At 35.2% G+C, this 27822-nt stretch overlaps 1 protein-coding gene across 3 annotated transcripts in view; it reads right to left on the bottom strand.

Moving 5' to 3' along the window:
• Positions 1–27822, bottom strand: part of KCNT2 (potassium sodium-activated channel subfamily T member 2) — a gene marked incomplete at both ends in the record, with an annotated part of 363001 nt that overhangs the window by 200066 nt on the left and 135113 nt on the right. For all 3 annotated transcript variants that reach the window (XM_080699605.1, XM_080699606.1, XM_080699607.1), the window contains 3 exons: positions 20202–20296; positions 24081–24164; positions 25567–25641. In XM_080699605.1, coding sequence (XP_080555731.1) covers positions 20202–20296; positions 24081–24164; positions 25567–25641 — 254 coding nt within the window. The remainder of the gene's footprint in view (positions 1–20201; positions 20297–24080; positions 24165–25566; positions 25642–27822) is intronic.

The following is a 27822-nucleotide window of genomic DNA, read 5'->3' as shown; positions in this document are numbered from 1 at the left end:
TTTGACTAAGCGATTCAGCCTTTCCTACGTGAATATTTTACCCACTGTCAACTGCTAACAAAGTGTAGAGAAAAAGACTCACATAACACCATTCCTCGTACTACGACATGCATGCTTTATGCCCATCTAAAATATAAACACCCAAAAGGTTTTGATACATTTTTAAATACAAAAGCTTTAAAAAATGTCCAATAGAAGAAAGAAAAATAGTTCATGTAGTGAGAGCAGTAAAATAGTATCAGGGGTTTGGGGGAGAGGAGTGGGGACCAGAAAAAGAAGAATTGATGAAGGAAATAGTTCGTATATGAAGGTATCACTAGCAATCTCCCTAATATGCATGGGCAGGGGTGAGTAGTAGGGTAGGATTTGAAATAAAATACACCAACACCTGTGTGTATATATTATCATTTGAGTGTGTATGTGTGTGTATGTGTGTGTGCTTTTATGTTTGTGTGTGTGTGTGGGGGGGTGTTACATAGGATTGAAGAGCCCAGAGGCATTCTACCTGCTCACACAATCAATTTATTTCTATCAATTTGAACCTCACTTTGGTGTATAATTACAATGCACCAAATCAAAGCATTTTTTAAAAAAAGTAGTTTATAAATTATTCTATAATGAAGAATCATTAATTTTGGACATATTGAACTCAAAACAAAATCAAAGTTTTATTTTTCTTAATTCACTTTTTACTGTACAGACTTGCATTATTTCTGCAACATATTTTTAAAACTAAAAGATAAAAATAGATGAGAGAGGCAAGTGATCTAAGATAACAGAAGTTTGAGTATTTCAGAAGGACTGATGTGGGATGGGGTAGCAGGATTTTCAGGAACCTTAACTGAGTTGTGTGAAAGGTTTCCTTAAGGATTTGCCATATGAGTTGAGATCTAAAAACGATTTATATTTTAATATATATATATATATATATATATATATATATATATATATATATATATATGTAAAACTAAGTGGAGAACAGTCAAGGCAGAGGCAACATTTCATTGAAAGCCCACAAATCAGGAATTATCAATGTCATCAAGAACAGAAAGAGAGATGAGGATCTGGGGTCTCCTGATGAAGGGTAGATACAGTGTAAGTTGAGGTTACTAAGAGAGGTTATAAAGCATGACACAAACGTTGTTTGTGTTTAATCTAAACGTGTTCAGAAACAAATAGTTTTTAACACTTGTATAAATATACTTAGTGCTTCGTTCAAAATAATGAAAACCATTCTATCCATATATGATAGAATTACAGAACTACAATAGTTGGCAAAAGAGTAGTAAAAATATTCTAATGTAATGATTTGATTTCATGTGGAAAATTAAATAATAAAATCAAAACAAGCTTATTATATTTGGAGAAAAAAAACATATATATTGTAAGGGAGCAAGGTTGTTGGCAGAGAGACCAGACCCACTGAGCGATTTAAGAGATTATATGAGTAGTGGAATAAATGCCAGAGAAAATAGGGAAAAAATGTCAGAAAAGAGAGAAGAGGAAAGAATGTTTTTTTTTTTTTGTTGTTGTTTTTTTTTTTTTTTTTTTTTTTTTTTTACAGAGGTTATCAGTTTATAGATAGTCTTGAAAGCTGCAGGCATCGTAGAGATTTTTTAGTCAGATCGAGGCAGGACCTGGAAAGCTGGAGAACATTGATAATCTTATCTCTAACTCTTAGCAAATGTCTGGGGAGAAAATTATATTGAAAAAAAGTGTAAATTATACTTCTACTACAATTTTTATACTAGCCATTTTTATTTTTTTATTTTGCAACAGGGTCCAGCTAACTTGCTGAAGATCACTAAGTTACTGAGGCTGGCCTCAAGCCTGCAACCCTCCTGTCTCAGTTGGTGAACGCCAAAGCACCCGGCTATTCCTCTACCTTTTCTGTTTACTAGAATGAAGTTACACCTTGCAAAGACCCAAAATTTCTGTAATAACATATTGTTTCCTGAAATAGTAGCTTCCAAACTAACATTAAAACTTTATATGCATTGGACAGAAAACAAAGAGCTGGGCATGGTAGCATATGCCAGCAATCCCATTACTTGAGAGGCTGAGACAGGAGGATCGCAAGTTCAAGAACAGCCTCAGAAACTTACTGAGACTCTGTTTGCCAGAAAAAATGTAACAAAAGGTCTGGAAATGTAGATCAGAGGTAGAACGTCTCTGAGTTAAATCCCTAGTGTCTGTCTGTCTGTCTGTCTGTCTCTCTCTCTCTCTCTCTCTCTCTCTCTCTCTCTCACACACACACACACACACACACACACACACACACACACACACGAAGAAAAGAAGATAAAGCACAGTCAGACCAATATTGATTCAGTCTTTTTGACATGCTTACCTTCTTTTGACATTGTTTCTTCAATAAACTAGAGATAAGAGCACAGACCTTACAGTGCCATAGGGGTATTGAAAAAGTTGAATGAAATAATGTATGCAAAAATTTGAGCCAATGGGCAGGAAATGTATGCTATTTGTGTCATAAAATTATTATAGAAATAACATATGTTGTGCTTTCACCTAGAATTATTACAAATAATTTCTTTCCCTGTATTATTTTTGCTTACTGAAAGAGATGACTGAGTTCTGCGCCGTGCAAGTGTTGATTGCACTGAGAAACGTGTGTTCTATTCTTTCTGATAATGATCACTAATTAAAATTACATGCTTCCTTCCACCTCAGCTGCCTGGAAGCTTTATATAAAATGTACACTTAGACTATACTCAGTAGATTTGGTTATAATAAGTATATGTCTATTTTAAAAACTGCATTATAGCTTCTGCTAAAATGTATAAAATACTTTTAAAATATCTATTGGTGCATTGTAATCATACATCAGTATGAGGTTCAGGATGGCAAAGGCATACATGCACACACCGATCATTCAGCCCTTCCCCAGCTCCCACCGCCTCCCTTCCCCTCCCTCCTTCTCGCGTTCAGCTGAGTGACTGACTAGGATATATGTTGGTGAATGTATGTCATGCACCTTAGAATGCCTCCCTCTTCTTCCCTCCACATTTCCCACAGTTAGATGGCCGCCTTTACTCAACTAAAGATTGCTGCTGCCTCTTTGTCTGGAGTCTCTCTTATGTTCCATTTTCTCTCTGGCTTCCACATATTAGAAAGAACATCCTAGTTTTCACTTATATATAATATTTTTATCTCTCCACCTGACAAATAAGTCAATTGAGACGCACAGAGGCTCTCATTTGACTGAAGTCGAAGAGTTTGGTGGACATGGCGCCAGCAAGCTATCTTTGAATCCTATGAATTGTTTTTCATTAATGTCCTTCCAGATAGCAATCTATATTAATGTTCTGAGAAAAATAAACTAAGAAAAACTATCCTTTTACAAAACTAGGAAATATGCCCCCTAAATTATGGCAATAAAAAGACCACTTAATATTTGAATAGTACCTTATAATTCACAAAATTCTTTCATATAAATTATCTTGATTTCAATAGTTATCCAGCACTGATGACTCTGTTTGAATTCATAAAGTAGAAAATGATTTAGAGAAAAGCTAAGAAACAAACAACAAAAAAAGAAAAACAAAACAAAAAAGCACAGTCCTGGGGAGAAAAGTTAAACCATTCCGTGGGTATTTTGGGAGAAGAAAAGAAAACTGAGTGCTCTCAATGGTCAATGCAAACCCTAATTATAACTGGAAACATTGAAAGTGGCTCTTCACCTTCGCAGTAGGCGCACTAGAGGGAACAAGCTCATATGAAATTCAAATGAGATATTTAGAACATGCTAAAATCAATTTGCTAGCAAACCAGAAACCTAAAAATAAATACCAAAAATCTATATATAAAGATAACACAAAGGTTCATAATAAATATAATTGAAGGGGGATAATAGGCAGGAACTCTACAAAGAGTATTGAGTGGCTAAATGAACCTGAACTATTAGGAGAAAAATTAGAAATGTCCTATATGATACTTGCATAGCAAAATATTAGTGAGAGTTAAACCCTGGCCTAGGATCCAGCATCAACGTAAGTGACATACCTCGGTAAAGAAGGGGTTAAAATGAACCTCTCCACACTCCCAATCAAAATAATTTAAAATACATTAGCAGAGAGTATGGGCAAGAAAGAGGATAAAGTATAATATGACAAAATAATCTAAAGACTTTACAAATAGACAATGATAAGAGAAGCAGCCTTGTTTCATGATTCGGAGGATTCTAAGAATTAGCTCTTTCACTGGAAAAAAATGTCTAAGCAAATCTAAGGAGATAGATCATAGAAAAAGTTAATAAGAAAGGAAAGACAGAATGTAAAATGGAGGAGGAATGCTGAATGAGGAAAAAAAAAGAGATGATGGTGTTTTAAAAAGATGTATGAATTCAGCCTGGCTTTGGTGGTGCAATGGTAGAAAAATGGTCTGATAATAAAAATGTACTATAAAAGCTTTGACATTGACTAAGGTTTAAAATAGACAACCATCTGGGTTGGATGGTATAGGGAAGAGGGCTATGTTTGCAGAAGTGGAAAATGAAAAAAATCTCAGATCCATTTTAGCAATACGATTCTTTATAAAAAAATTGTTTCAATTATATTATATCAAGTTCTCATTGTATTTTTATACTCATCTGTACTTTGTATGTTTAATGGCCACATTTTTGAAGCCATAGGTCACTTCTTATAAATCATGCTCTTTATCCTAATATAATGTGACCTACTACCCTGTGAAGGTTTTGATTTGTCTCGATTTTGATGAGAGGGATTACAAGGGTGCTCTCTTTTAATCCTTTGACTTTCCCGAGCATCCGTAGAATAATGACTCCCACATTTTTATACCTGGTCCCAACCCTCCTCCTGAACTCCAGTCTCCTACTGTTACATCGATTACATAGTATTGAACACCTCTCCTTGGCTTCCTAAAAAGCATCCCAAATAGAACACTTTCTTTATTTCTCTTCCTCTTTCATTAGTATACTTTTATTGGTGCATTATAGCCTCCCATCATCACATAGTTCAGAGTGAGAGGGGCATACATGCTCACAGCACTTGGTGAGCTTCCCCCGGCTCCCTCCCCTTCTCCGTACATGATACTGAGATTGGCTTTGGTAATGGTGTGTTTGTGCATAACATCACTACCCTCCTCCTCTGAATCTCCTCCATTGCTCCACTGGCATTTCTCTTTCTCTTTATGTTCCTTCCCAGATTTCCCCATCCTGATAGATCACACCCTATATCCACACCGTTACCCAGAATACAAACCTCAAATACATCTTTGAAATGTTTGCCTTTGCCAGGCTTGGTGGCGCACACTTGTAATCCCTGCGCTTGGGAGGCGGAGACATGAGGATCCTACAGGTTCGAAGCCAGCCTCAGCTACTGAGTGAGGCTCTCAGCAACTTAGTGAGACCCTGTTTCCAAATAAAATATAAAATAGGTCTGGGAGTATAGCCTGGAGGTAGAAAGCCCCTGAGTTCTACCCCCAGTACCACCAAAAAAAGAAAAAAGAAAAGAAAAGAAATATTTGCCCTATTATATCTTATGTCCAATTTTTCATCCTGACTGTTTCATTTTTAGCTCCAAAATAGATCACAAATCTAATCGCTGCCCACTACCTTGCTACCTTCCCAGGCGAGGGCTTCATAACCCCTTCCTGGAATCCCACAGTGACCTGTCAGCCAGATGTCAGCTTCTGTCCGTCTCCCCACAGCCTATTCCACATGGTAGAGCATTTGTACTACAACAGGAACTAGTAATTGTTTCCAGTCCAATTTCTAGGTCTTTCATCCATCTTGAGTTGTGTGTTGTTCTGGATGAGAGACAGGGGTCTAATTTCACACTTCTATATTTGGATATCCCATTTCGGGAGACTTATTTTGTGTGGGTGTTTGTGTGGGGGGTGGTATTAGGAATTGAATCCAGTAACCTTCTACCTCTGAGATACACCCCCAGCCCTCTTCTGTTTTTCACTTTGACACAGGTCTCACTAAGTTGATGGGCTGGCCTCAAACTTGAAGCCCGGCTTTCTTAGCTTCCCAAGTACTGGGATTACAGGCATATGCCACTGTGCACAGCTCCAATGCCACTTGTTAAAAAGGCTGTCTTAGATGGTATGGTCTTACATGTCTGTAATCTTAGGAGGCTAAGATAGCAGAATCTCAGGTTCAAGATGAGCCTCAGAAACTTAAAGAGATTCTCAGAAACCTAGTTGGACCTTGTCTCAAAAAAAAAGTTTTTTTTTAAGAATTGGAAATAAAATTTTGCTTGGTTCAATCCCTAGTGTGAAAGGGCTGTCTTTTCTCCAGCATATTTCTGGTACCCTTGTCAAAAAAAAAAATCAACTGTCTATAAGTGTGAAGACTTGCTCTGTATCTTCTACTCTATTGCACTGGTTTATGTGTCTGGTTTGGGGCCAATACCATGCAGTTTTTGTTACCATATCTCTGTAGTTTAATTTGAAATCAGGTATCATGATGCCCCCCAGCAGGGCTTTTATTGCCCAGAGTTGTTTTGGCTATTTTGGTTCTTTTGTTCTTCCATGAGAATTTTATCCATTTTTTTCCCCAGTTCTGTAAAGAATGACATAGGTACTTTGATAGGGATTGCACCGAATCTATATATCGCTTTTAGCTATTACAACATTCATCTAAACACGTTCCTCAAAGAAGTACCTATAGCTTCTGTACTCAGCTTGGCACAGGCATTAACAGACATATTTAATGTACTTCTCTTTTCAAATCCCACTTATTTAGACAGCAGTTCTGTGAAAACCCTATCTCCAAAAGCACCCCTCTGTCCCCTTCCTTATCTTATATTTATATTCTGCATTAACTGATTTTATATATTGTATTTACTGACTGGGATAATACCTAAACTCTATAGACTGGGCACGCCTGGACGATATGGAGGAATCAACTTAATAACCATGTCTGTAAATGTCATTGTATTTTCAAGGTCCCTCAGTCACCTAACATATTCACATATACTCAATAACATCTGCAGTTATGCAGATTAGGCAGTGAATATATAATTTATAAGTAAATAAATATATAACCCATTCTTTTCTTAGTGAAATTTTGAAGAAGATTCCTCTTGTCCTTGGAGTGAAGTGACTTTTACAAAATATATCACATAAATTCTTACATTTTGATCTTCAGGCTTGTGCCCTCTTTAAATATCTCTTACTGATATCTACAGAATTGATCAAGTGGAATATAACCTCCAAATTTATTCCTTCATTTTTTTTTATTTCCTTGAGTAAGCTTATTTTATTAGGGACTAATCTAGGTTATTATTGTTTATTTTTCTAGACTTTGGTTGCTGATCCTCTTAGATGAGTTAATGTGGGGTCGTTTGTTTTTTGCGGTAATTAGGGATTGAACTCAAAATATTTCTACCTCCAAGCTGGATTCCCAACCCCTTTTTATTATTTTTTTGTTTGTTTGTTTGTTTTGAAACAGGATCTTTCTAGGTTGCTGAAGGCTGGGGGAAGTTACCGAGGCTGGCCTCAAATATGTACTTCTCCTGTCTCAGCCTCCCAGGTACTAGGATTACAGGCATGTGCCACCATGTAGTTCTAAGTTATTGTATATCTGTTCACTGAGCCAGTGGGGAAGCAAGTGTGGAGTCCTTGCTCCTAGGAGCCAGCAGTTCCCTGACTGCAGGGCCCTAACTGAGGAAACAGGAATAAGCCCCCCTGTGCTTTATCTTTTCAAACTTCCCATCGTCAGCCAAGCTATTTCGTTCTTCCTGAACTCTTGGAGAGCAGGCTGGCGGTCTAGATTCACCCCAGCCAATGTCCACCTTCCAGGGGATTCCAAGTTTCAACGGCCCCTATGTCCTGATTCATTCAATCTGTCGTCACAGGCCCGTATTCTAGTGTCAGGCTCCCCTACTCTTCCAAGTTCTAATGCTTCCTCTTGGCACGCTCTGGTCCTGCCTCAGGCGGCACCAACAGGTGGAAGCTGCTATGAGGAGTGGAGGAGGACGAAGGATGCGTTAAGCATACTTTTTCTACGTGTTTTCTTGCATCTTAAGTTTTGCTTGTGTTTGGTTTAAATGTTTTCCATTGATTATTTTGGATTTCTTGCTTTTGTGGGGTTTTTTTTTGCTCCACTTTGAGTACAGAATTTTCTTTTTCTGTATTAGGTATATTTAATGACCCACTTTTATTTCAGAGCTCTTGGCATTGGCTAGATCTCTTTGTTTAATTTTTGTTTGGTTGGTTGGTTATTTGTTTTGTTGTTGTTGTTATTGTTTTAGTTGTTGTTGTTGTTGTTGTTGTTGTTCTGGGCACTGAACCAGGGTCATTTTTCCTCTGAGTTACACCCTGAGCCCTTTTTATTATTTTTTAATTTTGAAATAGGGTCTTGGTAGGTTGCTGAGGCTGGCCTTAAACCTGGGATCCTCCTATCTCAGGCTCCTAAGTACAGGGATTAGAGGAGTGCACCACCACCCTGGGATTTGGTTAAACTTTAAATGTCTGCTTTTGGGCTTTGGCATTATATGGCATAAAAATTAAAACAATATAATTTAATTTCCCTTGGCCTGTCCTTTATGCTTCTATTATCATATATTTTGTTTCTAGATAAGGCTTTTTCCCTCTGAACATAAAATATAACCATTCTCTACTAGTTATAGATTTTGTTTTTTCTTTTATAGATATAAAAGCGCCTTTAACAATTCCTAAAGTATTAACTTATGAATTATTATTTTCTTCCTCTTTATATCTTCTTGTAATTTTTAAGCAGAGGTAGAAATTATTAAGTCAAATTAATTGTTTTCTCTGTAATACACCACCACTTCATTCCTACTACTAACAGGATACTAATTCTGCTACAAAATATTCCCAAAACATTGTAAGATCTTTAAGACTATAAGCATCATTATTATCAGACATGTACCAAGTATTTATCAAATATCTGCTGAATTACATAAACACAGCAAAAATACCTTGTAGAAAAATTACCTAGAAGACATATTATTATGTAAGACAGTACATATTATGTAAGAATATACATGTGTCAGAGTATAAGCATTCAACTATAAAGATACAATTGAAAGCCGGGTGTGGTGGCACACACTTGTAATCCCAGCATTCAGGAGGCTGAGACCGGAGGATCGCGGTTTGCAAACAGCCTCAGCTACTAAGTGAGGCCCTCTGCAACTTAGTGAGACCCGGTTTCAAAATAAAGAATAAAAAAATAGGGCAGGGGTTGTAGCTCAAAGGTTGAATGTTCCTGGGTTCCATCCCCAGACCTGCCAAAAAATAAAAATAAAAAGATACAATTGATGGTCTTAATTCAAGTCTTCTAAGCTAATTCTTCATATTTTCTAAGAAATGGAATTTATTGCTCAACTGAAACCCAATCAAAATGCGAACTCTTTCCGCATCCAACAAAATTATTTTTACTCCAACTACTATATTTAATTTACTCAATGCACTTATTATAGCTTCCCCCAGTTTTTTTGATGATAAAAATGATAGAAATCCAGTTTAGAAAGTGGAGTATCATTCTTATGTAAACATTAACCACCCCCTAAAAAATTCTTCTCATACTAACAACTAATAATAACTGTACTTACTCCTATGATAAACTGTGTTTACTACTTACTATCTATGTGTTAATAACTTTTACAACATCTTTGTAGTAGTGTCGTCCACATACTGCAGATCTTTATTTATTTGGGGGATAATATTCAAAAATTTTTAAAATTTATTTATTATCATACTGGACATTAAACCCAGAGGCATTCTACCTTCAAGCTACACTCTCAGCCCTATTTGATTCTTATTTCGAAACAGGTACTTGCTAGGTTGCTGAGATTCTTACCGCACTGCTGAGGCTGGCCTCAGACCTGCAATCCTCTTTTCTCAACTGGGACTACAGGTGGGCACCACTACTCCTGACCCACACACTGCCCATCGTAAGCCGGGCAGTTAAGTGATAAGAAACAGTTAAATGATAAGAAGTGATAGTGAACAAACTAATGGAAACGAGCTGACACGAACACAGTGTTTACAATTTTTTACCATTATATCAAACAGCAAGCACACCTTATTGTTTCCTGAACAAAGTGCTTCTCTGTGATCACTCTGGTGTGACAACAGCTGCCATTTAGATAGAAATTTAGAGAAGTTCGTAAGTGACAGAAATAAGGTAAGTGGGTGAAATGCACCTGCTAAACAGAAAATGCGGAGCACAATTTAAATCAGGGTGGAGATCATTTACCGATTGCTAAGCTAGCTATTTTTAGCCTAAGTTTTTAACCCATCAGTTAATAGCAGGAGTCAGCGGTGACTAATACTCAGCATACAGCCTGTCCTGACCTAGAGGATACTGTGCTCATTTGCTGCTTGAGAGTACAGGTGAGACAGCACCCAGGCGACTCATCCTGTGGAAGGCACCATTCACAGCAGAGCTCGACCAAGATGAGGAGCAGAGTCAGTGGCTGGAACCCTGGGCTCCAGGAAGGTTATGGGGCCATTCAAAGCAAAACTCCAGCAGGGCATGGTAGCATACACTTGTAATCCCAGCATTCGGGGAGGCTGAGACAGGAAGATCATGGTCACAGACAGCCTTAGCTACTTAATTGAGGTCCCTTGCAACTCAGTGACACCCTGTTTCAAAATAAAGAATAAAAAAAAAAATAGGGCTGGGATGTTGCTCAGAGGTAGAATGCCCCTGGGTTCCATCCCTAGTACTGCAAAAGAAAAAAGAAAAAGAAAAAGAAAAAAAAAAAAAGCAAAACTCTCAGGGCAAATGAGAAATACACATGAGAGAAATTAGACCCAGCAGAGACAATTTGTTTTCTATCCCATCTCAGCCCACTGCAAGCAGGCTGAACCTGGCCTACTGCAATGTTGAATTTTTTTTGTTGTTGTTGTTAATATATACAAAACAAACATGTATAACTTATGCTGTTCTCACTTAAATGAATCATATGTAAGTTTTAAAACTTTGTTGTTCGGTGAAACTTTTTGAGAAAAATAATATTTTTATTTTCATAACATTTTGAGATGATCTCATCAAAGAATGTTGGATTGGAGTTGAGAATAAATCTGCTGTGAGGTTTGCTTCTTTACAAAACATTCCCGAGTGTTATCTTTGACACAAATCCATACCAAATAATTTGAGTGTTACATAATTCTAAAACAAGATAAGTTCTCCTGTTGCCTTTTTGAAAATATCTGAAAAGCCATAACTGATTTTCTTCCTTGTAGGCCCTCTACGGAAAAACAAAGGCACATTAACTCCTAGTAGCTCACCCTGTGCTTTTCAAATGTGCTTCTTACCTCTTCAAATGTTAAGTATGCATGCCATAATGCAAGCTTTTCAAGCTTAGGGGTTGTTCATTAATTTAAATGAAAGGAAATGTTGAGGCTGTAAACTTTCTCACCACCTGGTAAATACCAATCTGTACAACAAATGTTTTCAGAGGGGGAAAAAAAAGTCACACGGCAGAAGTAAATAACTTTAAATATCCACGTGCTCCCTATGAATCCCATTTCTGTGCAGTTACTGAAGAAAAAATTTAATTAGCAAAGGCATTCTGTGATGAAAGCATGCAACATTTTGATTTCATGCCTGTAGTTCAGACATTAGCATTCAAATCCGCCCACAAGGTGCACTTTGGTATTTATTGAGTGAATGCCAATTAAATGTCTGCAAATAATCATTTTCCTTTCCTGTAGAGACTCTGCTAAACACCAGGGATTGTTAAGTGATTGATTGATTGATTGATTGATTTTATACCTCTATTGGTGCAGACGAATGGAATAGAAGATTCAGGAAAAAATCTATATACATATATGTGAAGATTTGTGTGTGTGGGGGGGTACTGGGGGTGTAACCCAGAGGCTTTTCTAACTCCGGGCTAAACTCCCAGGATTATTTTTATACTTTATTTGGAAACAGGGTCTCACTAAGATGCTGAGAGCTTCACTAAGTAGCTGAGGCTGGCTTCGAACCTGTGCGATCCTCCTCTCTCAGCCTCCCAAGCGCTGGGATTACAAGCATGCATCACCACGCCCAGCTTGAAGATTATATATGTGTGTGTGTGTGTGTGTGTGTGTGTGTGTGTGTGTGTGTGTGTGTGTGTATGGATATAAATATATCCAGCTGATTTTTTTCAAACCTGAGAAAATTTGAGATATTGAGAGTTTACATTATCTAGTGATAATTTGTGTGTATATGTGTACTCACACTACTGGAGATTGAACCCAGAGACATTCTAGCTCTGAGCTACACCCTAGCCCTATTTTATTTTTAATTTTGAAACAGGATCTTACTAAGGCGACCTTGCTAAGTTGTTGAGGCTGGCTGTGAACCTGTAATCTTCCTGGCTCAGCCTCCCAAGTCCTAGGATTATAGGCATGTGCCACCAAGCCCAGCTATTTTTTTATTTTTCAAGTTATAATAAAGCCAGTTTTTCTAATACTGAGAGAAGTACCTCACTGTCCAGGGCACAATATTTGTACCTGTGTAAAGAAGGTTAGTGACTTTCACAGTGACCAGTTAATATGCATTGCAATGAAATAATCCATGAAACCTGACCACATCTCACCCTTTGCACCCTGATGCACAAATATGCATTTTCTTTATTTCAAAACAATGGGAAATGAGGAAATTTTCAGAATATAATCAGAATTTAGATCATATAGGAGTAAAGTGAAATCTTAGGAAAAATGTCAAAATAGAAAGACAAAAGAAATTACATACAATAATGGGGGGAAAAGCTTGATGGCATATTAATGGCAACGTGTTTAATAATTAAGCATTTGTCTGTGTGCCTAAAAAGTTGATAGCTTCAATAACTTTATTATATTGATCTGCTCTCACAAATCATAAAACTAAGAGAAAAGGTCAAATTCTCAAGGGATATATTCAGATGTTATCTGAAGACAAAATTAACAGCCCAATTTGATTTATCTAGAAATTCCTTTTCATAAAGAATGTATGTTCACCCTTTAAGACCCATTCCAAGGGTATTATGTTTATATTAAAAGCTATGTAAATTTTACTACCCAGCTATAGCTCTTTGTCAGAGTAACAGTCCTGGAACATAATTTTCACAGAATAACATTCTCAACTTGAAAGTCATGACTATAAAGATTCTTTCTTCTGGTATTTCACAAAACTTAACTACACAAAGGACTGTGGAAAGATAGAACACTCTTGAAATATATGGTTTCAAATGCTTAGCTTAAAATATATATATACATATTTATCATTGGTTTTCTCATCTCAAAATGCTACTATCCATGGCAAATGTCTGTTAAACTTCCAGTCTTTTCTAACCATCATGAGAAGTGCTTTCTCATCATTAAGAGTCTTTGCTCTTCTGAATCATTCAGGTCTAGCAAGAAACTCTGATAATTGAATAAAATTAATATATATATTTTATAATATTCTCTAAAACTGAGAAACCACAGAGCTTGGGCCTCTCCCATAAATAATGTAGACTTCGAGAAATCTCTTTAGGAAAGCAGATGTCAAAAAGTTGAGACTTAAAGGCTAACTCTGAAGGAATAATTGTGTGTATGTATGTGTGTGTGTGTGTTGCTGGGATTGAACCCAAGGGCATTCTACCTCTTAGCTATACCCACAGTTCTTTTCTATTTTTATTTGTTGAAAAGAGGGTTTCTCTAGGTTACTGAGAATCTTGCTAAATTGTTGAGGCTGACCTCAAACCTACTATCCTCTTGTCTCAACCTCCCAAATACTGGGATTACAGGTGTGCACCATCATGCCTGGCAGAACTTGGAATTTTTTAAATTAATATAAGAATAATTTGACTAAGGAGCAAATTAATTACAAAATTTAAGCTGAAGATGATAATTAAAGTTTGAATTTTGTGTTAAATTTTGTTGTTTCTCTATATCCTTAATTTATGTTTCTTAATTTTTGTGACTTTGTCTTGTTTAATTGGCTTTCAAGAATCATGAATATCCATTATGACAACTTAAACTGTAACCAAAAATTATTAAGGTTGAAAGTATCATAAGCAATCCTAAATCCCTATGTAATTACCTCCATTGATAAATAATAACAATGAGGAAATACAGATATGGATCAACTGGTAGATGGAGATTTTACCAAAGCCAAGTCATGTCTATGTGGCAATTTTATATAAATGTGTTCTATTCACTTTTGCAAAAATAAAGAGAAATATTTAAGAACTTTCTGAACTTAAGATATTTAATTGTTCATAAAAGACATGACTAAAATATTCTTTTTAGATAGTCAAAATATTTTTAAAATTATGATCTTGTCATCTTAATGTCTTATTAGTGATAACTCTACTTTCAAAGATAATTTAAAATTCACATAATAGAAATGAGAAAATGAGCACAGTTCAATTTGATTAAAATGTTTAAATGTTTAGATTAGAACTTCTAGAATATCATACAAAATGATATAACAATTGTTAAATATTGGGCTCTAAGTCTAAATATAAACTTTTCTTCTTATTAGTTGAGGGTCTTAGATAAATTATTTAACCCTTTTTGTCCCCTTGTTTCTTCTTTATAAAATGAAGATAATATAAACAGAAAAGGATGTCAAGAAAAATTTAGAAATTTAAAATAAATAAAGCAATATAAAGCCAGCAAATAATGTAAATTCTAAGTGTTAGCAATTATTATCACGACACTTTTAGATCTCTTCAATAACGGAACACTTTCCTGCTGCTATAATTAAACTGATTAAATCTTCCTTACTTTTTCTTAATTTTGTTTCTTAGTAGGCTGGATTTTTGTCATAGTTTCAAGACAACCTCCTGTGTTTCATACTCCCTAACAGTGTTTGTTTTTGAGAATACCAGTTGATTGCTTTTAGATGTGTGTGACTATCTTGGCTGTTATGACTAATGTCACAGAGCCCTTCCTTCAGAACTTTCCTAGAAAGACCATTAGAAATTGTTGGGTTTAGAGTTAGTGTATGACCACAAACACAGATGCACTTTCAGCCATTCATTTATGATATATGCAAAATAAATTTAAAAAGAGAAAACTGGGACTCAAATAAGATGATGAATAATAAACAACATTAGAACATGTTGTAAAACTTCCTCCAAACTGCAGTATTTATTCTTTCACTATCCACTTCCTAAATGGTGATTTTCCTTAAGAATCCAACCAATAAATAGAGTTCAAGAACTCAAACAGTTAGGCATGGTGGCATACACCTGTAAACCCAGTACTTGGAAGGATGAAGCAGGTGAATTGCAGGATAAATCTCAGCTTCAGCCAATTAGTGAGACCATTGGTCACTTAGTGAAACGCTGTTTCAAAATAGAAGATAAAAAAGGTCTAGGGATGTAGCTCAGAGATAGGATGCCTCTGGGTTCAATGTCTAGTAACACACACACACACACACACACACACACACACACACACACACACACACACACACAGAGAGCCATTCAAATAAATATAAATGCATGAGAAAATTCCAAATTGAGCATGTATATAATATCTAGCTAGATCATATTTTAATTTTCTATTTTTTGGTGGTACTGGGGATGGAACCCAGGGGCTTTTCTACCTCCGGGCTATACTCCCAGACCTATTTTATTTTTTATTTGGAAACAGGGTCTCACTAAGTTGCTGAGAGCCTCACTAAGTAGCTGAGGCTGGCTTCGAACCCGTACGATCCTCCTGTCTCAGCCTCCCAAGCGCGGGGATTACAAGCATGCGCCACCACGTCTGGCTGCTAGATCGTATTTTTAAACAATAAATGAGATACAAGCATGGTGGTGTACCCTTGTAATCTATGTATTAGAGAGGCTGAGACAAAGGGTTCAAGGCCAGCCTTAGCAATTCAGTGAGCCCTCTGAACATAGTGAGACACTGTTACAAAATAATAAATAAATAAAATAGGGCTGCAGGTGTAGCTTAGAGGTAGAATGATCCTGGATTCATTCCCCAGTACCCAAAATAAATGACTAGCTAAATAAATACATAAATAAATGTCTTATTTTCTTCTGAAATAAGACTGAACAATAAAAATTTTTATGTTAAACTGAAACAAAAATTTCCATTCATATAGCTCATTACAACTCTAGGATAATGTGTATGCAGATATTAATTCAAATAAAAAATTAAAGTTTGAAACAAATAGTTTCAAAATAAGTCCTCAGGGTAAAATTAGAAACACCAAATGCATTATAAATTATAGTACTTATTATTGGTTAGAGTATGTGGATAATTACGCTAAAGTCATGCACTTAATTCCCGGATGTACCAGTTTGCTCTGCTTTGTTTGAGAGACACAAGCTGAATTCCAATTCCCAGCTGTCCTGGGCGTGAGCATTATTGATCACGAAGGGTACAGAGCCAGCACTCACACAGCTTAGTCCAATTCCATTACAATGGCAGAAAACGCAATTCCAAGCACATTTCCTGAAGAGTGTGGGGTCAGCGCTCAATGTTTATTTCAGTTCTTCTTTGAGCATGTGTCCCCCATAGACAGATGCTTAATCAGTGTTCTTTGTGATGTTAATCATGATGAAGAGAAAATGCATTTAACCTTATATAATAACTTTTTAATACAGGTAATTTTATGACTGATATTCATAAATAACAGGGCCAACGCATCAAAGTATTAGTTCCTAATTTGTTCAGGCACAAATATAAAGTATGCATTAAAGATTATAATCAGGCAGCCTTTCTCTAGAATATACTGTAGCAGCAATTATTTATAAGCAATTGCTGGGAAATATAAACAATATATTCTGGAGTTCTACTTCTTTAATTTTTTTAAATATACGTAGAAAAACCAATGCTAATTTCTGACCTGGTATATAACTCAGTATTCAAAGAGGGGGTAAGGGCAAAAACTGATGTTCATTCGAAGTAGAAATACTACTCCTAAGTAGTTCAAAAGCTATATTTCACTTTCATCTTTTCAAAGTAGTCACTGTCTTGTCTACGAAATAAAATCATCCCCCTGCTTACCATATCCCTGGTTTTTACCTGTCATCTTATTCTCAGATCAAATAAAGAAACAGCTCTAGCAGAAGTGAGACTAGAGCCATGAGTGTGTTGGGAGGCTATGTTCATAAAATTGTAAGTATTAAATGTACTGAGAGAATTAGATGTTAGCATTTTCTTTAACTCGGTGGAGCTAACAAGGGGGAAAGTATTAGAATTATATAGGATGAGCCTGAATAGATTAAAGAAAGATATTTTCTCATATTTCCTATTAAATAACTATGTAGGCAACTGTGGTTTTCTTTTATAGTATTATTAATAGGTTACTATGCTTTGCTATTTTAGAGAAATACAGCTTATAAGTGAATATAATTTCTTATTTTATTTTTTGTGGTTCTTACTTTATTTTACTTTTTGTGGTAAAATACAGCTGAGGCTGTAGCTCAAGAACACTGCCTCAGCTCTATTTTATTTTTTATTTTGACAGGGCCTCACTAAGTTGCAGGGGGTCTTGCTACATTTCTGAAGCTGTCCTTGAGCATGCGATTCTCCTGTCTCAGCCTCCCAGGTACTAGGATTACTGGTGTGCACCAGTGCACCACACCGGACTTCTTATTTTAAAAAACATGTACAGTGTGACTAATGATGCTTAATGACATGTAAAAAATGTGGTTCGAGGGCGCCAAACTACTAAAGTCCTGAGTCCTGAACAACTAATGAAGCATGATGTTTCATGATCCAACAATGCCAAGGAGATTTCGTTCACGTATACAGTTAGTACAGAATTCAGATGGGTATCTTGTTGCCCCACTAGACCAGGTTTCTTCAGGACCTTTCTCAAATATGTGTAGCTATATAAATTCTACCCTAAATTACTAAGTAAATTCTCGGTTACATCTTATCTTTCTCCCAAAAGGCTGGAATTAGGATGTAATGGCAAAGATAGAGTGAATATGAGATCGAAAGTACATTTTCACAATGGTAGAAATAAGATACAAGACCATCTAGTCCCCAGAAGTAAAAAGTTAGTGCAGCAATCTTGGACACAGACATCCTAGTCATTTTTACTTGGGTAAGTTGCTGTGGTTTTATATTTTTTATGAAAGTAGCCTACATGATTTATTATGACTAAGTGCTGTTTATGTGTTTCCTGTTAAATAATAATAAATTTTACTGGTGAATTCATATAATTCATTCTATCAGTATAGTACTCAGACTTATAAAGACAATGTAATTTTAAGAATATACAAATCCTACAATATCTCTATTTTAGATGTTATCATTTAAGAGTGTATTAATATACATGGGATTTGACATAATATTTTTTTCAGTTAAACTTAATTTTACATCACTCTTTTACAGAAGACATGTCCAGATATTGGTGATAGCTATAAAAGCTATAATGTTATAGAATGTCTTCAAAACTACCAATTTTCCAAGACTGTAGCATGCACAAATATGCTTCAAACAAAACTGTCAGCGATAACAGCAAAGGAGAGTGCAGCAGAAATTATTGTAATGATGAATAAATTATAGGGTGGAAATTTAATACAGTGAAAACCTTTCCCTAAGACTATTGAATCCCTTGGCATTCCAAAAATGGCAAAATCTGTAGAGTTTCTTCCCTTGAAAATAAGACTACCTCAAATGTAGATGTACTAGACAGAAAGTAAGAGTAAAAAAATACCTACTAAAGATAGAGATTCATTATATTGAGGTATACTTGTACCCGCAATTATTCTTTACCAAATTTACCCAATGGACATGATGTACATACACAAGCTTAGCAAAGCCAATCACTGTGCACTTAGATATTTACTAGGTAAACCATATAGACAACTTGTGAAAAGTTAAAAAGAAAAGATGGCACTGTGTCAGTTTTAGAAAGACATTTTACATTTGCACATTAAATATCACAAAGTACATTTATTTTTAAATATGAAAGTGTGAATGAAATACATTTGAAGTCCATTAAGTAGAAATATTAACCATATACTACTCATGGAAATTAGTTGTCATACACCCACATGTATTTATTTACATCTTTTAAATATATATATGTATATGTATATTTAGCTCTGTTTATATCTAGCTCAGTTATACTAGTATATGTGTTCACTTTTTCTTCTTTAGTACTTCCCAATTTAGTTTTTATCTTTTTAAATGGAGTCAAACCCAGATCATAGCAATTAGATGTAACAGCTATTAGTCCTGCAAAACAGACATTTTTCTACCTCATTGTTTGATGTTCACGTTTCTTTGCTCTTGCTAAGTATCTACATGATTCTATAGGTGTAAAACACTATTTCCACCTAGATTACTCAATAAGCGTCAAACTGTGACTTCCAAAAAAGGAAATTGAGCCAGGAGTGGTAGCACACGCCTGGAACTCCAGTACTAGGAAGGCTCAGAAATATGAATAACAGGTTCAAGGCCAGTCTCTACAATTTAGTGAGACCTTTTGCAATATAGTGAGATTATGTAGAAGAAGAAGAAGAAGAAGAAGAAGAAGAAGAAGAAGAAGAAGAAGAAGAAGAGGAGGAGGAGGAGGAGGAGGAGGAGGAGGAGGAGGAGGAGGAGGAGGAGGAGGAGGAGGAGGAGGAGGTAGAGGAGAAGGAGGTAGCGGAGGAGGAGGAGGAGGAAGAGGAGAGGGGAGAAAGAGGAGGAAGAGGGAAGAAAAAACAGGGCTCAGGTGCAGCAGCTCAGAGTTAGAACAAACACTCCTGGGTTCAATCCTCACTACCACAAAACAAAACAAAACACAGAGGAAATTAGTATTTTTCACGATAAAGCAAAGCGCCAGGTATTGCCTGGCCCTGTCAGGAGATCTGCTTCTTCTTTCCACCTGATCGCACACTAAAGCGCCCTGCAGCTGAAGCAGAGGCAGAGACAGTGGCTGGTGATGACAGCTTCTCAACAGAGTTTCTACTCTGAGAATTGAGAACGGGAAGGAGACAAGGGCACCTCGATGTCAGTGGTGTGAGGAAAAATTCTTGTTTGACAACTATGGCATGCAGGACAAAGTCTTGTCATTTGTCTGTTTACAACAGATGGGGAAATGTCAGAGTTGCAGGAAATATCAATAGCAAATTGCATATGTGCTTCCTTGTTTTGTCTGTAAAAATAAAAGGAAGGGTTTTGCTTTATTTCTGGAGGATATCTTTTATATTTTATGGTCATACACGTTTGTGTTAGCCAACTATTGATGAAAATGGTTCATGATATAGTTTCCTTTGAAAATGATAATTAAGCAAAACATTAAAAAATGCTGACAGGTACTGTCTTACCAGGTGAAGATAAGGCATAGTAATGTTGATATCAAAATCAAAACTTGGTTAAACATCGCAGACTGTGTACGCTGAATGGCTCTGTGGAGATCATTCTAAAATCATGAAAAAAAGCATAACGTAAGTGTTCAAAAATACTGAATATAAATATATGTAAGTTTATTCCTAAATATATATATAACAAATATGTTATTACATATTGAATATATGTGAGTTATTTATGTTTATTACATTTCAACTATTCTCTGTCCTCTGTCTGCTCAATACATATACTTTAAATGAATTTAGGAATATATATTTATTTTTGCCATCATATAAATATAGCTCTCACTACAGGATTCATATTATAAAGATAATAGTATGGAAAGATCATGAAAGCACTAAATTTTAGTCTACATGCACTGCAAAGATCTGAGTAAATGTGACATTTACTACCCCAAGACCTTCCAGTGGCAATGATACTCTCTCATGAAAATTTTAACTTTGAAAGATGAGAAAACAATATACTCAATAAAGGGGTTATTAAGAGCTGGATAATAATCTAATAATAATAATAATCTAATAATAATCATCATCATCTAATAATAATAATAATCTAAGCTCATTATTGATAGAGTATGACATTGGTTAAGGCAGACATTTTCTCATAAAAAGAAAAACTTAGTCAATCAACAAATTTGCTAAAGTGTAATTTCATTGATATTTATGTGAAAAGAAACGTGAATTCCAGATATACATTTCACCTTCCCAATAGATAGACGGTATGACATAATAATATTCAGTGTTGTGTGTGGTGCAAAATGAGTCTTACCTTTAATACCATTCTGATCATTATTGATAAAACCCTAGTAGGCAATTTAGCAAAATAGGTTAAAACTCAGTTATATCCTTTCACTCACTTATTCAATAAGTATTTATTTGACATAATTTCTAAAGTGTAATGACATGAAAATCATCAGAGATGGAGAGCAGTATGTATGTATGTTCATCTTTAGTATAATATTATAATACTATATTTGAAAATGGTACATTTACTATACTACTATTAAAATGACTAAAATATGCAATACAAAACTTTAAATTAAATAATATGTAATAGATTTAGACACACCCATTAAAATGATGTGAAAAGAAATATTTAATAGCATAGCAAGTTGTCCACTGCATAGTAGTATGTTATAATTTCAAACATAAAATTTATCATTATATAATTTCATATATGATATGTATATATATTTGCATAATAGATATTGAAAAAATAAAAATTATTATGAGTATATACTCTATGTGGTAGATGTGATTTTTATATATTTTACTTTTAGTTTTCTTTTCATCTCAGTTTTTTATAATGATCTTTTAACAGTCATAAATCAATATAAGATGATATAACTTCACCAATGAAAAAATCACGAGTCACTTTTTATTGTCCTTTATCACACATTTAACCAGAACAATTATGAAAACAACTAGGTTTATTGATTAGGATTTCAATCTCTCATTAGTTTCTTAAACAGATACAAATTTAGCATCTAATGAGAAAAGAGGCAAATTGTAGAAATACATGGAAAAATGAACCCTAAATTAATATTGCAAAAGAGTTCTTTTTTTTTTGAATGATTGACTAATGCTTCCTGTTTTGGTTACATTATTTTTTTCAGCTAATTTAATAGTAATTAGCAAAAAGATTTATTCTTTTGCTTGGCATATTTTCTTTCATAAGCAATTTTTGTACTCTTTAGACAAACAGTATTTCTTTGGGATAAATAAGACAGCCCAATGTTTCTAAAAACCATCTTACAGGTAATGCTCTGCCACTCTTTGCTTTCATGAGACTCTACTAGTTACTTGACATAAAGGTTTAGAAACATTCACTTGGTTGTAAATACTCAAACGTTATTCAAATACCCCCTTTAGCCAAAATTTTTGTCATAATGTCCCCTTTAAAGGCCATTTAAGCCCCGCCTGGTGGTGGTGCACGCTTATAATCCCTGAGCTTGGGAGGCAGAGACAGGAGGATTGCTCAGATTCAAAGCCAGCTGCGCTGGCTTAAGAGACCCTGTTTCCAAATAAAAATATAAAAAATAGGTCTGGGAATGTAGCCCGGAGGTAGAGAGCTTCCAGGAACCCAGTACCACCAAATATATAAATAAATAAATAAATAAATAAATAAATAAATAAATAAATAAAGCCATTTAAATGAAAAACAAATTTGCCTCCAAAAATGTGTAACTTGAAATACAGTAAAATTAATAATATTGAACCCTGCTAGCCATGATGGTGCACAGCTATAATTCCAGTACTTGGGAGGCTGAGACAAGAGGATCACAGGTTCAAGACTACCCTCAGCAATATAGTGAGGTCTTTGACAACCTAGCAAGACCTGTTTCAAAAATATAAAATAAAATAGAGCTGGGGGTATAGCTCAGAAGTATAATGCCCCAAGCTTCAATCCCCAGTACCAATAAATAAGTAAATAAATAAATAAATAAATAAAATTAAACCCTTACTGTGTTTATCCCAGATACTGTGTCACACACACACACACACACACACACACACACACACACACACACACACACTGTGTGTATTCCCATTAATTCTTTTCAACAAGCTTGTAATGTGGGTGTTTTTATTTTCTTTTGCAGAAGAAGATATTAGAAGAAAAGTTAAATCATTTGCCAATTAGACTTTTTAGCAGAGAGTGGACCCATAAGAACATTTGTGTAAATAGCAAATATCTTAGAGCTCATTTTTAGTAATGAAGTCTCTAGTAAACACATTTTGGTGATGGTCATGAACCATTGCTTGTAAACTTGGTCATCCTTGAGCAAAATATAATCAAAGCACTGCTCTAAATTATGCATCTCTTCTTACTCTACCCTAATTTTTTTTCTCTTAATTATCCCTCATACAGTTTTACTCCAGCAAATGTAAAAGGAATTTTAAGTAAGGAATTTCCAGCTCTCATAGAAAGTCTTACAAAACCTCACAGATTTCCATGGAACATAAAACTACCTACAATTAAAAGCAATTTCACAGAATCACTTCTCTGAATCCTCTACTCCCAGAGAAGCACCAGTATAGACCAACAGGTAACCTTGAAATGGAAAAGTGTTTATATTCAGAAGACTGGCCAACCAGTTGGGCTAGTCAAAATTGCAGTTAGGTGTCAGTTTAATGAAGTCAAGAAAATCTGAACCATTTTTACTTACCAAGCTTTTCAAAGGCAGTAACCTGGCAATATGGGCATTTTACAAGTGTTCCTTCTGATCAGGATAATCTGCTCAGTTAAGTTCTATTATTTACATACTTTTATTATATATCATTTTGATAACTAAGCAGGGCTTTTTCCCAAGTAGTTGACTTTTTTTGTTTTTGTGGCCCTGGGGATTAATTCCAGGAATATTCTACCTCCAAGCTACATTCCAAGACCCGCCCCCCCCCTTTTTTTTTGAAACAGGATCGCTTTAGGTTGCTGAGAAGCTCCCTAAGTTGCTGAGGCAATCAGCAACTTGAGATCCTCCTGACTCCAAACACTGGGAGTTTATTTTTACAAAAACAGTTTATTTTTTACAAATTCTCAAATAAAAGTAGATGCTAGAAAAAAACTAAAAGTTTTTTATAAAAATTTAAAAGTGAAACACTTAAAAATTTATTCATACCTAAATAAATTCCATAGAGTTCATTTTATGGGGGAAGTCTGAATAAGAAAGTATAAGATGCCTAGACCTTAAAACATCTCTTTCTGCTTAAGCATTGAGAAAACGTTGTGGATAGTTGTTATGGTTTGGATGTTAATGTCCCCTCAGAAGCTCCTGTTTTGAAAGCAAACCACGATTTAAAAATATTTTTGTGTTTCCTCTCCACTTTGATACTTACAATCATATTTTCCAAAGCGTGTTTGGCAAGCCAACAGTTTAGAAAGACTGGAACAAATAGATTCCTTAAGGGAGGCCAGAAAATCTGAAAACAAACCAACACCGAACTTTGATCTTCAAGCAAGAAATAACATTGAGCAGATGAGAAAGAAATACACAACAGAATAAAAGTTATTAAAGACAATGCAACGATTTAAAATGTGACAAATACTTTAAACTCATTATTAAAGAAATGAAAGGAAGAGATGTGATCTCTCATTCATTGTCTCTAAGTCTTTCTTAGGGAAATTATTAGAGAAGCAGAAAGAAAATAATAAGCTCTCATTAGATGTCAGATATAACTATGCTAATTCTATTATTAAATCTTTTAGTGTGCTGTTTTTATAATAGACATTGGTTCTCTCTCTTCCCTCTGTCTTGAGACGGTAAGTAGCAACTAGAAAAAGAGACTCTCTTATAACATTACCACTTACTGTCTTCAGATTCAACTACTTTAAGTGACATTGGAAAGCTATGTTCAAATGGAATTAAGTTTAGTTAGCTTGTCATTTAATATAGTTTCAGTTCCTCGGGCAGATATATCACTCAAATTAAAATAATTGCCAGGAATGTGCAATAGCTTCATATTTTCAAAAATTTCCAAATTAATTTTTCAAATATTGTCAGAAAATATAATCCTTACAGGAATCATGTTGAGACTAAAACCCAGTTATGTAAATGGGAAAGTACTGGGTTACACATTTGCAGAAATGCAGTTGAAAAGGATCATTGGAATCGGGGCTACATAGCAAGCGCTTTGATTAAAAGCAAATTGCTGGTTGTCCGGCTTTTGGCAGAAAATTGGACTCAGTAAATCCTGTAGTTAACCTAGAGATAAGTATGTTCACAGTATGAGAAACTTTTATGAATACTTGGTTAGTTTCTATTTTTAGAATATTCCATAATACAAACAAGAAATGGTAAGTTTGAATTTTGAGCCTCTTTAGACAATACAGACATTTGTTCAGATGGCTCCTCCAGAACATTATACAATATATATATATATATATATATATATATATATATATATATATATATATATAGTTCTGGGGTTTCCTGGAAACCCTTCTCTGGGCTACACTCCCAGACCTATTTTATATTTTTATTTGGAAACAGGATCTCTTAAGCCAGCCAGGCTAGCTTTGAACCCGCGCGATCCTCCTGTCTCCACTTCCCAAGCGCGGGGATTACAAGCGTGCACCACCACGCCCGGTCAAAACATATATTAAAAAAAAAAAAAAAAAAAACATTTCATTTTGCTATGGTACTAAATCTCATTAAATGTCATTTAATTATACAACCCAGTTATCAAATCGATTTTATACTTTTAATACTCTGATTCTAACCAAAGTCTTAGCTACTATATTATTTAAAAGCATTTAGACTTAAAGAATTGACTTAAATTTAATAAAACTTTGGGTTTTTTTAAAAAAGATTTTATTACTTACTGAGATAATGAAGGGAACTGCATTAATTATTTCCAAGATGAAGGGTATTCGTAGAATCTGTTCCCAGATGTTTCCCTTCCAGAAAATAAAAATAAAAATGAAAGATAGTTATATTGAAATCTATAAAAATGAGGGAAGACAGAGGTCAGAATTTCTCTAATAAGAGGATGGTTACATTAACAGACTACTGAATCACTATGCAGACATACTTAGAGATTGTTTTTAAGTGTAATCTTGTTCTCCCAATTTGGTAGTAAGTTCAATAAGTATAATAAATGTGCATGGTAACCCATGAATATTGTAAATAATATGTGAATCCTATAATATATTGTGAAAGAAAAGTTACTAGTTAAAATGAAACACATTAACAAAAACTATGGAGTCAAAACAGTGACTTCATCTTTTTTACTATAATAATTATATCAGCTTTATAATACATATTGCTGTTCATAAAACACAATGCTTGTTAAAAATCATTGATAGTAATATTGTTTTTACTTGAATCAAACTTAAAGGACATGCTCTTTTAATCATCTACATCCTAATCTTCCAACCCACATAGTATAATATTAATCACAAATACATAATTTGCAGAGCCTGATACAAAATGAATATATGGGGACTCTTATTAACAAAATTTAATGATTTCAAGAGGGTAACATCAGACTACTTAACCCAAGACTGAACCCTTCTAGTGATGGAGCCCTGTGCAACTAGACAGACAGCATATCCATGAGACTGACCCTGATATATGAAAATCGATAAATAAAACTCCCAAATATTTTATACATTCTTTTCTCCTTTAATATAATTGTTCTGTTCTTTCTATTTATTAAGGTACTGGGAACTTAGCCTAGGGGTACTCTACCAATGAACTATATCCACAGCCCTTTTCCTTTTTTGTTTTGAGACAAGGTCCCACTAAGTTGTCAAAACTGGCCTTGAATTTTGAGATCCTTGCGCCTCAGATCCCCAAGTTGCTCATCCTTCCTGACTGTTTTATATCTTTTAACTTAAGGCCTCCAAGCAGGGCTACCAATGACCTCCCAGAGAAATAACCACCAGTTCTTTCTAATGGTTGCAAGTGGAAAGCACTTGAAAAAACATATGGTTCAAAACCTTTCTGAATATAATCATCAATAAATCATTAAATTTGTAACCAAAGTTTAATAAAAATTTTCTGGAGTAAAGGATTTCAAGAGTTCTTACCGCTGTACCCATTTTAAGTATCTTCATATATGTTTTCATTTCAATTTATAATCAGCAATTATCTTACGACTTCCAATCTTGTATCTCCAGATCAACATTTTATCTCTAAGATTCAACTCAGATCTACTCCCTAATCCACTGCTTCACAATGATGCCTCAGAGGCACTCAACATGTTCTACATCTCTGAGCAAAACTTAAGCTTGATCCCTAACTGGTCTCCCAGGAACACAAACCAAATATAGTTGAGAAACCCTTTATATCTTCCTCTCAAATGCTACCTAGGTGGACATGATCATTTGTAAATTGGTCTTGAGATTTCTCAGCTTTCCTTCTCATTCAATCCCACTCTGATACCAGGCAAAACCTCCTATTCACCTTCCACTCCAGCTTCTCTTTGGAGTTCACTGGCACACCTCCTTCAGGCCCCAAGACAGCGTCTTTGGTGTCCTGTGAAACTGGCCTCACCCTGCCTCTCACTCACTCTAGGCCAGAGCGAACACCCACATGAGGCCTTTTGATTCTCCATCAATTTCTTTTACACCGCTTCTTTCACTGTGCTTTAATATGCCTCACACGTTACAATACTTGACTTTACAAGAGACGAGAGTCAGCACCAACATAGGTCAGAAATGTTACACCCATTCCTGGTCCATGGCTGACAGGTTAAACCTCCTAAATAAAACTATAACTAGACTGAATTAACTATGCTATTGCTAAATTATCGTGTGTGTGCACATGCGCATGCATGTCTGCATGTGTGAACGTTTGTGTATGTGTGTGCACACATGCATGCATGTGTGCGTGTGTGAACGTGTGTGCGCACAGGTACATGCGTGTGTGTGTGTGTGTGTGTGTGTGTGTGTGTGTGTATGTGTACACTTTGTGGCAAGTAAATGAACTTCCCCCTAAGGACTAATTTTCATAGTTCAAAAATTGCACAGAGGAACAATGTGCTTATTGCTAAAAATAAATGCAGATATTTTCAGTTAGAGTCATTAGGTTTAATTCTAAGATCTCGGGGTGTCCTCTGAATTAAGTGCTATATT

Source organism: Muscardinus avellanarius (assembly GCF_963383645.1).
Source record: "Muscardinus avellanarius genome assembly, chromosome: 7".
Taxonomy (NCBI): Eukaryota; Metazoa; Chordata; class Mammalia; order Rodentia; family Gliridae; genus Muscardinus; species Muscardinus avellanarius.
This window is presented reverse-complemented; position numbering and strand designations above follow the sequence as displayed.